At 30.0% G+C, this 14,687-nt stretch overlaps 1 protein-coding gene across 1 annotated transcript; it reads right to left on the bottom strand.

Annotated features, from left to right (window-relative positions):
- Window positions 1-534: 534 nt before the first annotated feature.
- LOC132739377 (C-type lectin domain family 4 member M-like) lies at window positions 535-14,204 on the bottom strand. Its single transcript, XM_060727068.1, has 4 exons — window positions 14,193-14,204; window positions 12,609-12,667; window positions 7,711-8,724; window positions 535-1,682 (listed from the first exon to the last, which is right to left on the bottom strand). Exons 1-4 carry the CDS (start codon window positions 14,202-14,204, stop codon window positions 1,532-1,534), a joined length of 1,236 nt encoding a protein of 411 aa, XP_060583051.1. The 3' UTR covers window positions 535-1,531.
- Between the last annotated feature and the right edge of the window lie 483 nt (window positions 14,205-14,687).

Here is a 14,687-nt window from a genome sequence, read left to right as displayed (position 1 = left end):
AAAACTTTTCATTTAAATACCTTAAACGTAAACTATTATAAAGTAGATAAATAAGGAGGAAATGGTACCCCGCTTCTACCATGTTTGATAATATATACTAAAGTAGATAAATAAGGAGGAAATGGTACTCCGCTTCCACCTTGTTTGACAAAATATACAAGGTCTCTCTTCTTCTGATAATTTCAGATGCCGCTCATTTTCATTCATAAGTGCATGTAAATCATACAATCCATTTTAGGGTTAACACTTTCTCAAAAGCCATTTTAAACTTTATATAAATAAACTTTACTACATATCCTGGACATTAATAAAAATATTACAAAACTTTACCATCTTGTTTGAAAAATATTGACAATTGAAGTATAACTATTGTATCAGTTTTATACAACAACAACAACAACAAATCTTAAGAAAAGTGTTGCTATTTTCATATATTCAAGGGGCAGGACGTAAAGTGGTAGCACACTTGGTTCAAGCGAGTTCGCTCGCTTGAACCAAGTGTGCTACCAATTCACGTCCTGCCCCTTGTATATTTGTTAGTTGAAAAGTACTCATGATGATCCATAATGTTTTAATTACTACAAATAAAGCCAATGAAAAAAATTCTTCTTGCATTATTGAGACAGGCACTTTTCATTTTACATCAAATAAGAAGACGGTGGGGTAGAAAAACCTATAAAATTTTGTCATATAAAATCGGGGCATCAAAATATTATTTAATAATGATTCTTTTGATATATATCTAAACATTTGTGAAAAATATAAAGATACTTTACCATGCAAATTTCAAACTATCATCATTTTAAGTTGTTATTCTATCCAATTTCACACAATTTACTGTAAAAAGTTAAAGGTTCATCAAATTTGAATTTATTCTTAATTTGAGATTCTAAATAAAGATAAGAAAAGAATATCTGGCCAAGGTAAAAACTTTTTTTAATAAGAAGAAAAAAGACAAAACTTGAAAACAAATTGCCTCTTCTAGGGTTTGAACCCAGTGTCCTCAATTAAAATGAATACCTTTTAGAATGGACATTTTGCAATAGACATCTGATACCTTTAGTACAAAACAAGTAAAAAAAAAGATCTTTGGAATAATGAGTGGATCAGGTGCGTGCCAGAGCAAGCATTGCTTTATCGGAAACTATCCGAATTTTAAGAGGCTCTGATAAATGAACGGACACACAATTAACAGAAGTAATCATGTGGGGTCCGTAAGACAGGGATAGGTAAAATTAAATTTTACATATTATATATTGATACAGTATAGCATATACTTTTTGTCATGATTGCTGTACTTTTTCGATCATTACATATTTTTAAAGCGGTCTTCAGATTTTCTAATTAAAAGTTAAAATATTACTTTTGGTTTAATCGTTTTATATAATTATTAAACCAAAAGATTAAAATGGAAAATGACATTAATGACGTTAAAATACATCTGGACCACTCTATCTATTCTAATTAGTGTATCGGCCTTTTGTTAGAAACAAACGGCACTCTATTAGGAGGGCACTCGACTAAACTTGCTTCAACTTCTAACTATCGTCGCGCCTTTTTTACAAAAATATGGATGCTCGTCTTCACATGGCAAGTCATACCATTCATCGTAAGGGCTCCCAACACCAAACCCAACACAATTCTGATCAATACCTCCATTTGGTTGTCCGTCTGCAAAGTTTCTGAAAAATATATTGAAAAGTTTTTATGAAAAAAAATTCGTATAAATACTTATAATAGAACTAAATTAAACAGAATATCAACACCTAAAGTAAATAAATATTCCAGTATAAATAAAATATCCCGCTCACTTTAGTGTAAATCTAAGTGTATTTAAAGGACATCATGAGAAACTAATTTAACGTAGCTTCACATTACAGTTTGTGACTTAGGACTCACCGAACACCGAAATCTCAGCCTATTTATTTTAGATCTGCAACCACAAGCAACACGCACCCCAAAATATGTCTGATCACATTAGAAAATGAATGTAGGTAAATGCAACAAACACCAACACTTTTAATGAGTTCGTGAGGCAACCAATGAAATACGTAGCTGCAATTGACACACAGTCAACTGGATAATGGTTAATACCTGTTAATGATTCTGCCGTGGGTATCCGGCGATGGATTAAAAAACTCTGACCATCTTGGAGACGGATTAAGTACTGGCCAGGAAGAAGATAACTTGCGTCTATGTAAACGGGGAGTCGGTCGTTTAGTTTCAAATTGACCAGGGTCAAATTTAAAGGTTTTGAAATAGAAGTGGGTATTTGAGCTTCTTAAAATTTAAAGATACAGTACTTCAAGTTTTTGTGGCTAGAATTGTGTTTTAGTAATTTATTAAAATTGATTCCAGTAGTGTTGACCATTTTCAGGGAGTACCAGTCAAATGCAAATGAATGAGTTACGAGCTAGGTTGGAAATAAGCTTTTCAATTTTAAGGGTATGCATAAGACTTAAAATTGTGAAAGGATGTGCATAACTCCTTCTTTGGACTTTATTTTCAGAGAGTAAAGTGCTTAAGAAGGCACAGACAATGCAGTATGTGAAATTCTCATTTTTGAAGTTGTTATATTTTCCTTTTCTTCCTTTTCTTCAAAAAGGGTATACAACGTCGTTTGCTGTTTTTGTCATTAATTTTCGCGACAAAAATATTTTAAATAAAAAAACCGGGACTATATGTGCTCGAAAACTAAAAATATATATATGTCTGGTTTTGATTTTGAAGTGGTCAGTTGTTCGCTGACAAGCTTTGGAAACTGTGGATTTCTCCCCCTCCTCCGTTTATGTTAGTAAAATATGTTTAAAAGAAATCAAACATTTCGAGCAAAATACATAGATTTAAACAAAAGTACATTGTGCAAAGGTGACAAGAGTTTTTTTTTAATAGTACAGCACAAAAGCACAGTGTTTATGAGTTGATGCAAGAAAATAAACAAACAGTTGAAAATTTGATACACATTCAGACTGAAATATAGAATAAAACACGGATTTCCACAAACAAGGCAAATGTGTATATAAGCTGCTTGTATTAGTGTATGTTTTGTCGTTTTAAAGCAAAATACACCTCATCTTGTGGTTTATAGCTGGTGACCTGATCAAACATGTTTATCAAGTCATTGAAATGTACCTATATGCCACATTGTCGGTCTCAATGTAAGTATACTTATATTGTAGAACTACACAATATAACTCTATGTATATTAAATAATATTAATTATTAACACATTTGTTTTGTTTTTTGTTTGTTTGGCTTTTTATGAAGATTTCACATTTCGATGAATATATTTCTATGTTTCCAACTAAGTTTTAATTAAGAGAATAAGAACTCTATGCAAATAAATTTGTATTTTTGATCTTTGCTTATAATATATATTTTATGTAATTGTATAAATTATTTAAATTAATACGTAATGGATGTCTTTCATTATATAAAGAGGATGATTTAATAATTAAAACAATTAAGAGAAATAAATGATATATCCATCTCCTATATTTGTTGTTGCAGTTTGTCGTTGAAACATAAAATTAATAAACAACTTAACTTAACATTTTCACCATACAACATATATTGAAAATAAAGCAGAACATTTCCGAGGATCCGGGTTCGAGATTCTGTGGTGTTTCCATTTTTTTCACCTTGTCGCGTGTTAATCAAAAATGAGGCGATAAGTTGCATTATCGCTTGATTATTGACCCTTTCATTTAAGACCGGTTTAAAATGTCTCATTTGGATGACGTCATTGCCGACAGTGGACATTGCCGATAGGATTAAATACATTAATAAAAGGATATAAGACCTGAATCCTTACTCGTGTAAGATAGGTAGATTGAAATCGTCAACATTTGTGAAATTGAATAAAATGGCAGGCAGTTAAATCGTACTAACTTGCTTTTGCACAGTAACCAAGAGCTCTTCGAGTTTCAAAAATGTAAGGTTTTTGTAGTTTCGAAAAACGGCTGTTAATAAATAATTGCAAGATACTGGTTGAATGAATATCATTTTGACTTAAGCATTTCTGAATCAACGAAAAGCAGTAATATAAATCTATGTAATTTCAAAACAAATGTTAAAGCATAAAAAATAATTCTTTTAAATGTACAAATGCATAATCAATTAAGTCCCTAGAATGATCCATCACCAAATTCAGATTATAAATATTTTGACAACTAACAAATGTGACATAATCTGATGTAATGTTTTAACTCTTAAATATGCACACTGGTGATTTATGATATCACAGTCGCCAGTATAAACAACATATTTACCCTGTTAATTAATATGGTACGGCACAATGGCGCTTAAATATAAAAAAAATATTTCTTTATATAATAAGTTACTGTGAAATGTTCTCCTAAAAGTATAAGAATAGATTTGTAATATAAAAATTATTTTATATTCGTTTGTTACGAATCTTACGTTAAAAAAGTCATTGCCTGATGGTTTTTGTTCTTTCAGGCATGTTTATAAAATTATATCCTTCAGTTTTTATAAGACATAATCAAAAAGAATCAATAAGTCTTGGCAGAATGCATTCTGCTACTGTTCAACAATCATTCAAAAACATTGACAATCTTATTTTCATGTTTGTCACACACAATAAAAAGAAAACAAAAACAAAAAACGCCGGAATGTTCTAAATGACAAGAAATCACACAGAAATGTAGAAAATGACCATTTAAATTTACATTAAGTACTTTCAGTGTGTATGGGTGTTCATAAAATATCAAAAATTTATTTAGTTACTACCCTTTTGCCCTGGCATTAGAAAAAATTTAATTTGAAATTCTGCAAGTTTACACCGTAGCAAGAATTAATCTTAATCTTTATTTATGTATATTTCTTATGGTCTTGATATGATATTTATGTATGCATAAGTCAATTTCTTCATGTTATAATCATAATTGAACGATCAGTTTTTACGCATTTAACTTCCAATAAGCTAACATCTTACGCGGTCTATAGAATAATCCCCAATTTACGTCACATCCGATAAGGGAAGTATTTTCTTCCTCGACGTTTATCGCTTAAATGAAAGAGTCTATATTTTTCAATAATGCAGATGGAAAAAAAGAACAGACTGTCTTTACGATACTCCTGTCGGTGAAAGTAGATTTTTAATCTGATCCCAGTAGATTTTTAATCTGATCCTGTAAGTATAATATTTATCTGAAAACAACTATAATACAAATCATATAGTTACTGTAGATGTACATGTAAGTTGCACAATATAATGTTATATCAAACTTACAGGCTCTTTGCCTGTTGTCCCGTGTTGCTGGGTCGTTCGTTGAACGCCACCCTTGCTTTGTGATCTTGATCTTTCATATCTTAAGCGAAAAGTCATCATACATTTTAATTGATTTTATAGAAACAAAATAACATGTTTTATAACATGGAAAGAAAACTGTTGTTTAAACTAAGGAAAGGATAATTAAATCAAAATAAGTATTTTTTTCATGTCATGTAACATTGTATAACAAAAACCTTCCTTTTAGATTGCTGTATTCATTTGTAAATTACTATTGGCCAATCTACTATTCAATGGTTCAAAATCCAATATTTTTAACAGGTAAAAGCTATGTGATCATTTACGGTTCCCCTAAAAAAGTCCATTTAAATAATCCTTTACAATTTACACAATTCAAATAAGGATACATAGATAGTGGTATATAGCATTACGATTTGTCTGAAACATTTGTTAAACACGTGTATTTCATAAATAACGTTAATTATATGCCATAACAGCTGAAATTATACACAGACACATTCAGACCATTGTTTAAAAATGAATCAGCTGTCGTATAATTGTTTTAACATATTGAAAATATAATGCAAAATGAAATTTCGATTTAAGTACATCAATATGATTTATTTATGTACGGGAAAACTAGCCTTTGTTGATGGCACAACATTCCACACAAAGTGTGACTTTGAAATCATTTTTTTTGTAAAACGGCAAACGGAAATGGTAAATACGACTTAATTTTCTTTCATAAATTTGTCCAAGTAAAAATGAGAAATGTGGTTTCAGTTAATTATATTTTAATGATTTCTTTTTGTATCCCACTTTAGGGGATATTAAGATTTACTCTTGTCCGTACGTAGGTGCGTGTTTGTGCGTGCCTGCGTTCTATGTTGAGTCATATGTAGCTCTTAACGTTTTTGCGGTAGAGTAAAAAAACTGTACAGTTATGTTGATCACCATGTAAAGTAGTGCAACTAGGATTTTGCTTGAGAATTAATTAATTTTTGTAAGAGTTATTACTTCTGACTTAGTAAAATTTGTAATTTTAAACTTTTGTTTCCTTTAGTTTAAACATATTTATTCCCGAAAGTATATATAATGTACATACAAATATATAACAAACAAAACATTTTTACACAATGGAAAAGGATGAGAATGAAAGACAAGTCTTATAGAATTCTTCTCCTTCTCCTTAAGAAAAACTTAACCTAGAATCATGAAACTTTACAGCAACGTTGGTCAGCAGGTGAAGTTGTGCACCTAGGGGATTGCTTTTGTATTTAGACAGTATTTGTAGAGCAAATGCCTTTAGTAAAACGTCCCAAAATATTATGTCATGTGTACAATTAAAAGTGCGTGCGCTAGAGTCAAAAATTTTTTATTGTAATGTTGATACGCATGTGACGTTGTGCACCTAGTGTAATACGCGAAAAATAATTTAGTTTAGTAAGAGTTATCGTCCTTGACTTAGTAAAAATATGCAGTTTCAACTTTTGTCGCGCATAACACAAAATGTGTTTGAGCGGAAGTCTTGAAACTTAATCACTATGTGGTGTTATGTTCCTGGGGGCTTGCCTGTAAATTTATTCAGTGCTGGTAAAGACTTTGCCTTTCACTAAGAAAACATATACAATTTCAAGTTTTGTCATGCCTAACTAAAAAATGACTTGATCTAGAGTCATGACTTCATTAGAAGTTGGCCAACACATTGCTTTTTTCTTTTCTACACGCTTAAGGATAAAAAATTGAGGTTTTGAATTCTTACAGATCAATATTGAAAATATCAATATGTAAACGTACCAGGTGTGTCATATCTCCTTAAGGGGAGTTATGAATATTTTTCTTTATCGATCTGACTCGGTTTGATTGAGCCTGTTTACGGATGTCTACATCCCTAGCATTTGCTAATTTAAGCAGAACTCAACATATAACAAAAACATGTATTTTTTTCATCTTGAAACATCTACAGACATGTTTATGCGGCAGTATTCGTGGAACCTTCAAAAAGACTACCAAGTACACATAAAAATGGAGCATGAATTTATACTCCTCTTATAATGCAAGCCCAACGTGAGAAGAAGATTCGTTTGTTTCAAATGTATGATCTCTGTCACATTTTATACATTTGGTTGTATGAATATTTAATGTCTATGTCGATTATTGATGTATCTTTGTTATACAATTGAACAAAAATGTTTTACTGTTCTCTATGTACGTCAAATATGTAAATGCTAGCGATGTGTTTACAACAATAATATAAAACAATTTGCATGGACGAAGGATTAAACTAATTATGATTGTTCATATTTTAAAAGCAATTATGAATCGCTATACATTATTTGATGCTTTAACATAACATACAAATATTGATAAACAAAACATTGATAAACAAAACATAACTTTTAAAGATATTCGAATAACAGACTCGTTGCCTAGTTTAGACTATTATGCAAACATACATGTATTGTGCCGGTTGTCCGGTTCTTTCAGAAATCCACTTAGTTTCTTGCTTCTCATCGGAATAACCAATCCAAAAGTCTTGCTGGATTTGATATTTATCAACGATAAAAGCGCTAGCTTCACGGCTTTCAAAGTCAGCTAACGTTGCTCCTAGGAGATGGCAGCGGGCGCTTGCAGCAAAGAATGACTTTTTTTCCTTCACGAGCAAGTAACAGTGAGATGAGAATTGTGTCCAGTCTGGCAGACATGATAATGTAGCTGACGTTGTAGAATTAACGTTACTACTAGCGACTAATATTTCTTTCAGATTTTCAATCTCTTGATTCTGTGCATTTATGGTCATTTCGGTTCTCTGAATTTTGAGATATATAAGATGATCTATTAATTTTATATTCCTGGTTATTGATTCATTCATTTTGCGAAGCTCTGTTTGAACAGTTTTATTAATATTAGCCAAAATAATCTCTAAATCAGATGCCTTGTCTTCACAACTACCTAGCAGATTCAGTTTTGCATCTATCCTGATATTTTGTTCATTCATCAGATGTGTAAGCGTTTCTACTTGATCTCGTAGCCACTTCTTCTCCCTTTCAATCCCCAATGAAGCAAGCATTCGGCTGGCCTTGCAGATATCATCAGTTTCTTCAGAAACTGTTTTCATCTCTTTTCCTGTCTGTTTCCCCATTTTAAGAGCCACTTCATCCTTAAGATTAATCACAGAAGCACTAAGTTCCTCGAAGTTTTGTTGTAGTGACACACACGTTTTTTTAAGTTCCCTATCAGCATTTATTTGTATTTCAACAACATCCATTCGTTTTTCCATGATATCAAATCTATCTTTTAAGCGTTTTGCCTCCATAATTGGAACACATAGTAATAAGAAACATAGATATCTCACTATTTTTTCCATTATATCAAGTTTTATTTGTCTTCCAAACGAGAATCTTAAAAATGTCTCAGAAAAACATCTTGACTGTTCTAAACAACCAAATACTACTTGAGGCGGAAAACAACTTCAGCTGGCAATTCTGTTTTAAATTCCTAAATTATTTATTTATCTTCTTTTTTATAAATTTCAATGTTATTTTCAACTCACAACTATCAAAACATTAGCGTAAAATGCCTGAAGTATCATCTCATTTGCTTTCTTATCAGTTCAACTTGAACGAATGCTTCAAGATTACATAACAAAAACTGAAAAGTTCATAGTGTATTTATTCTAATATCAAACACCTTAAACCGTGCTAAACACCAACTTGGCGAATTATTGTTAGAGAGAACATTTCTTAATGCATCTACAAATTTAATATAATGTTGTTAAATAAAAAGCAAAACAAGCAGTAATGTTGCATTGACAGTCAATCTTATACTTCATCGTCCTTTTTATAGAAAGGTAGGAATTAGAAGCTTATATTAGGAGAGAAACGGTACCAGTTCTATCTAAATCAAACAACAATATCGAGTTCTTCAATCTCCACTTAAACCTATGAAATACGGTACGTACCACAGCAAATTTTTAGTTTTGGCAATATGACGTATAAATGCGACAGACGAACATGCAAATGTGAACTCGGACATGTAAAACTATTAATGTCTCGCTCTATCTGAACGCAAAATTTCATACAACACATGATAATGACAGTCGGCACACATTTGTATTGTAACATTGATTTCAAAAATACAATAAAAAAACAATATAACGCTGAAATATCGAATGACATAGCATATGGTCGTTTGGTTTAATACAATGTTGTCTTTCAAACTTTGAGTCGCGTAACATGTTGCATTTACATACATGAAGTGAAATGTGGAATTTATCGGATTCCGTAGTTCTTTGCAAAAACACTTGCCAGATGTAATGTAAAACAGATAATATACAAGAACATTTTATCTAATCATGGCCTTCAAAAGAATGTAAACATACACGTTTATCGTATGTCTCTGATCCTATGATTAGGTGTTTTTATCTAACGCAATATAAATATATTAAATAGATGCCTGTTTACTTTTAAAAAGCACTTGTGAATTTAATAAAAAAACACGTGATAAAAAAAGCTTCTGGTTTTCTAAAAATAAAGAGTAGAGGAATATATAATAATTAAATATGTATATTTGTATGAGATTCTCACTAAACATACTGTAGGCAGATAGTTATAACTGAGCATTATTCCTTCAGATATGTTTTTTTATCTGGTATTAGCTATACTCTATTAGTGACAAAAACACAAGACACAACATGCAAATATTGGCAACGCATTTATTCTCGTTTATTATCATTCAAAGGTTAAGACAATTAGGATTTGACTCTACATACAGGAACTTTTGGCCACGCACTTCTTTGAGAATTTGCCGTTAATTTTTTATATCACTTTGCATAGCTATTATGATCCTTCTAGATTACTGATTTTTATTAGGTCATTCTCGAAGATTGAACAATGCACAAGTTGATGCTTGGGGCGATAGAGTTGTACATGTTTAAACATAATTGATTCAATTGGGTTTTCAATTTTACACTTATGTTCTTTTTTTTTCAGTAAATATTAAGTCATGTGTGTTTTTTATATTCCTTTACGTGAGCGATTCTGAGCTGTAACTATTTTGGTACTTAGTTTATATTTTGAAATTATTGTTGCAACGGAAAGTTCCTCAAAAAGTTGCATTTTGTAAATCATTATGCCAGTTTGATATTAGCACGGAAACATAGATTTGCCTTAATCGGTCTATTGCATGTTAACAATTATATTATTGCGTGTGTATGGCGTGTAAAAGTTAGACTTATGGAAAGAAAGTTTTACAAGTTAAGGTATTAACATCCTTATGCATTACCTCTGCTTTGAAGAGTATTCAAAAAGGGCTAGAACTACTGTTCACCTCATTGAAACTGAGGGCCGTGGAAATTTTTTTTAACATAATTTATGTATCTCTAATGTCACCTTTGGGATGAAAAAAGTGTTTAATTTTGATTATTTAATTTATATATGTATTTGTTGGCTAAATAGTGCTAAATTTAGTAATAAATATGGTACCTGATATTTTCAAAATGTAATTAAATCAAAACCAGACGTTAAAAGTATTTAATATTTGACAAGATCAACAAATATACTTCTTTAAAAATTTAGGTAAACTTTGAAAACCGACACTAATTTGGGTAAATTTACAGAATTTTTTAAACTAGGCTCCCTAAGTAGGAAAATGACCAAACACGTTTTAAAAATGGATGGGGTAGGTTAACATTTTCACACAGCTCATAAATTTTGAGTAGGAACCATAATTTTGCTTACGTGAATTATTCGCTGAATGGTACTTTTTGTTTCTTACCAAAATAATTGGAAAACGGTTTTCATTAGAATCTTATTGCAGATTATTTAAAGGTTCATCATTTCTGAAAAAGGCCATCATAACACCCTAGCTTTAGTTCAGAAAAGTGATCATAACTTGATTTCCGTACGGTAAAAATTGTTTAAATTTTGCATACAGGTGTACTTTAAGGTATATATCTAACCTATGATGTCAATTTTCCAGTTCCTTATTGTGCCCGTTAGGGTAGTCATACCTTAAAGTCCTGACTCAAAATGTTTTATGATTGTTTTCTTACATCGTGTCCGCTAATCTGTATAAATGATGCTTTAACTTGAATCATGTAAGAAATCACTAATGTTTATGGGGGATAATTCGTTATGGCATACTACTCTTTCTTTGTGCAGTCTTAAAGTACGAAATGCTCATGCTTATAATCATTATTCCATAGAAGTGCATTATTTAAGTAACATGTTTTGTTTTTTAAACATAAAATAATAAACATGTTTAAATAAAAGCATGTTGAAATTGTGTGTGCATACTAAAATAAACAATGAATATATTACAATAATGACATTTATTAAAGTGAATTTTACAATTGCAAGAAAACCATCTTTTCAAATTACGAAACGTTCTAAACTCAAACGCATTGTAATATCACGAAAACAAATTATGCCCATACGTATATGAACAGAAAATACACAAATCTTTAAGGCGCATCAGTTTTGAGTGGAGACTGTTCCAATGTTTTGCATTTCAGAAATAAAAAAAGTTTATCTTTATTATTCAAATTCCCCTCGAATATTTTTTTGCATCTAATTATTTTTATTATTCCAAAACATAATTCTTTGTCGTGAAGCTGAATCATACTTTGCTTCTCTGACATTTCGGAATTAAGTTCACTCAAGTAAGTTGGTAGTTTGTATGGAAGTTAAATACCACTTTGAAATTTGTTTACATATTGCTACTTGTATAGAAATGTGACAAATAACGTCACAGTATATGCTATTTTCTAGCAGTGATAAACATCTAACATATTGTAAATCATTCTAATATTAAAATATCACAAAACTCAATTTTTGTTCCTTTTAACGATTGAAAATTTTAGGTGTTTCTGAAGCCTTTATGTCCTTTAAAAATGTTATATAGCAGTTGTAAAACTATTCGCAATTTCTTCCCATTTTTGTAGATGGTTATCAATCAAGATTGCATTGCTTCTAAACATTCTTTAATAGATTATTGTAAATTCAGATAATTTTACATATAACACCAGAGAAAAATATCGTTTTATTCTCTTGTTGATGCAACATGTAACTGTAACATGAAAATTAAATCAGGAATGTTGTTAAGTTACGATAAGAATACTGATAGATCCATTACATCATGATTTCATTTAATTTGGTGTTACATGCGTACTTGTTGTAATGTTATATGCCTAGCATGTTTCTGGTAAGTATGATTGATTAACAGTAAGTGTATCTGTTGAATATATATTCTGTTAAGTTATTTAATCAAACTTTTGAAACAAAGTGGGAAAATGCCACTTGCTCCGATAGAATATAACAACAAAAATGTCAAATAACAGTTTTGAAATGAAAACGTTACAGTCTGGCTAAATTCAGTACACATCTTTATGATTGCAATTATGATAAAAGCAAACTATCTTAGCACTGCAACATATCATATTTGTATAATCTTCTTTTAAGCACAAAACAATAAATTGCGCTAACTTAATTAACAAGCATATTCAAGTTAAGCCCCGCCTATCTTAACACTGTAACATATCATTTTTATATAATCTGTTTTTGAACTCAATACAAAAAGTACGTTAACTTTTATTCAACAAGTATGTCACCCTGTTAAGGTCCGCCTTACAGTAGCCATATCTTTTAAAAAATTTTGTCGATAACAGTTCCAGCAATTTTAAAAGAGCCTTTCAGACAGATGCTGCTAATATGATACTCCTTATTTGCTACAAAAACAGATCAACAATACAAGGCGTTACGCAGTCATAGACAAAGCCTTGCTACATGTTATATACATTTATTTTGAATACACTCGTATTAACTCCGAAAGTGCATTGTTATTAGTTTCGTATATTTAAAAAATATGTCTGATTTTATTGTAATGATTGAGTGATTTATAGTCTAAGTGTTTCGAATATACGTAAAACCTATCATAAAAGATGTGTTTTATGCTATCTATTTACTTTATTTATATTGAAACCATTTTAACATTTACATTTGTAATGATTGCAATTTATTTCTTATCGAAGTGACGAATGCTTCTCATGTTAAAACTTTCTGATACAGAATACAAACAAACAACAGCAACAAAAATAAACTACGCGTTTCATAATACAATTCATAAAATTATGCTATTTATTTTGTTCATAATTGAAAGTCTGTTATACCATGATAGTATTCAGTATCTTACACACACTAAAATATGTATACGAATGTTGTATGTAAGTGTAAGATACATGGTTAGATATAATAAATATCCCTATAAAGCAAATGATAATGTTTTCTATTACTTATATTCATTATAATGTTTCGTTATTAATTTTAAGTATTCAAACTAATCACTTAGAACTCTATCAACATTATTTCAGAACTATTTTATACGAATACGCTTCAATTGCTTAAATCAATTTTAAAAATTGAAGATATTCCCATTATAGTCCAATCCTAATATTCTCAAAATAACATGTTTAAAATGATACAGTTTTTTTATAACATAATTAATTCAAATACAAATAAAAAACAATACAATGTTATAAAATCATGTTTTTGTTCGCTTTCTATAATAACAGGAAATACAGGAAAACCTCAAAGTGCTGGAGCAATAGCATTTAGACCAAATAAAAATAAACAAAATCAAAGTCTGTATTACTATGACCTTATTAGATAAACTCGATCGATATCTAAATTATATTTAAGTTAAATCAAGTTTAAGCTGATGTCGGTTATAAATTAATATGATTATTTTAAATAACAATACAATATGAACCTTATTTCCTTTAATTCCTATAATAAAAGATAAAACCAAAACATAATCTAACTCAAAATTAAAGTAGGTTGAATACTTTTCTTGAAATTTGAACTATCATGTTTTTGTAAATGAGAAGAAAGTTTATGTGAAATAGATACTTTTTTCTGAATATGTTTGATTGTTTCTCTACTTTGTTTGTCATATATAGTATTGTTTACTGTTAAATACGTACGCATGTCTCAGAATCTAGTGTAAAATGTGTGCTAAATAGTGTGAAAACGCTTCTATTGAAGTCATTGAAAAAATATATATTAAAACAACTATGATGGGTAAGATAAAAGATTCCTATGTAAACTCTTTTTTAGAGAATAGTTGATAGTAGAAAATTAAGAATTTGATTGATAAGGTTTTTGGTTATTTCAAAATAATGAAGATGTATTATGTATGTTTTGAAATAAAAGGAATCACACAGTCAATACTTAATGTTGTTGATTTATTTTATGCTTTTCAGTGGATTACTGATTTATCCGTGAAAATTATATTTGGTAATTTCACAGTGAAAATTATCAAAATATAATTTCACTTTTTTCAATGACGAAACTACTTTTTAAAGATTTTCCCCATGTGGTACCTCAATTTTATTTTTGCTGACAATTCTGACAATGTCAGGCTGTTTAAAGAAAAA

Source organism: Ruditapes philippinarum, unplaced genomic scaffold (genome assembly GCF_026571515.1).
Source record: "Ruditapes philippinarum isolate M1 unplaced genomic scaffold, ASM2657151v2 ctg6106_1_1_1_1, whole genome shotgun sequence".
Classification (NCBI taxonomy): Eukaryota; Metazoa; Mollusca; class Bivalvia; order Venerida; family Veneridae; genus Ruditapes; species Ruditapes philippinarum.
Note: the sequence above shows the minus strand (reverse complement) of the source record. Positions and strands in the feature narration are given on the sequence as shown.

Excerpts from the sequence above, each read along its gene's own strand:
- LOC132739377 (XM_060727068.1), bottom strand. Across the intron at positions 8,725-12,608 it reads GAATTTAGCCAGACTGTAAC|TTGTTTTCCGCCTCAAGTAG; the intron begins GTTTTCATTTCA and ends TGCCAGCTGAAG. Across the intron at positions 1,683-7,710 it reads GGACAACCGGCACAATACAT|AAACTTTGCAGACGGACAAC; the intron begins GTATGTTTGCAT and ends TATATTTTTCAG.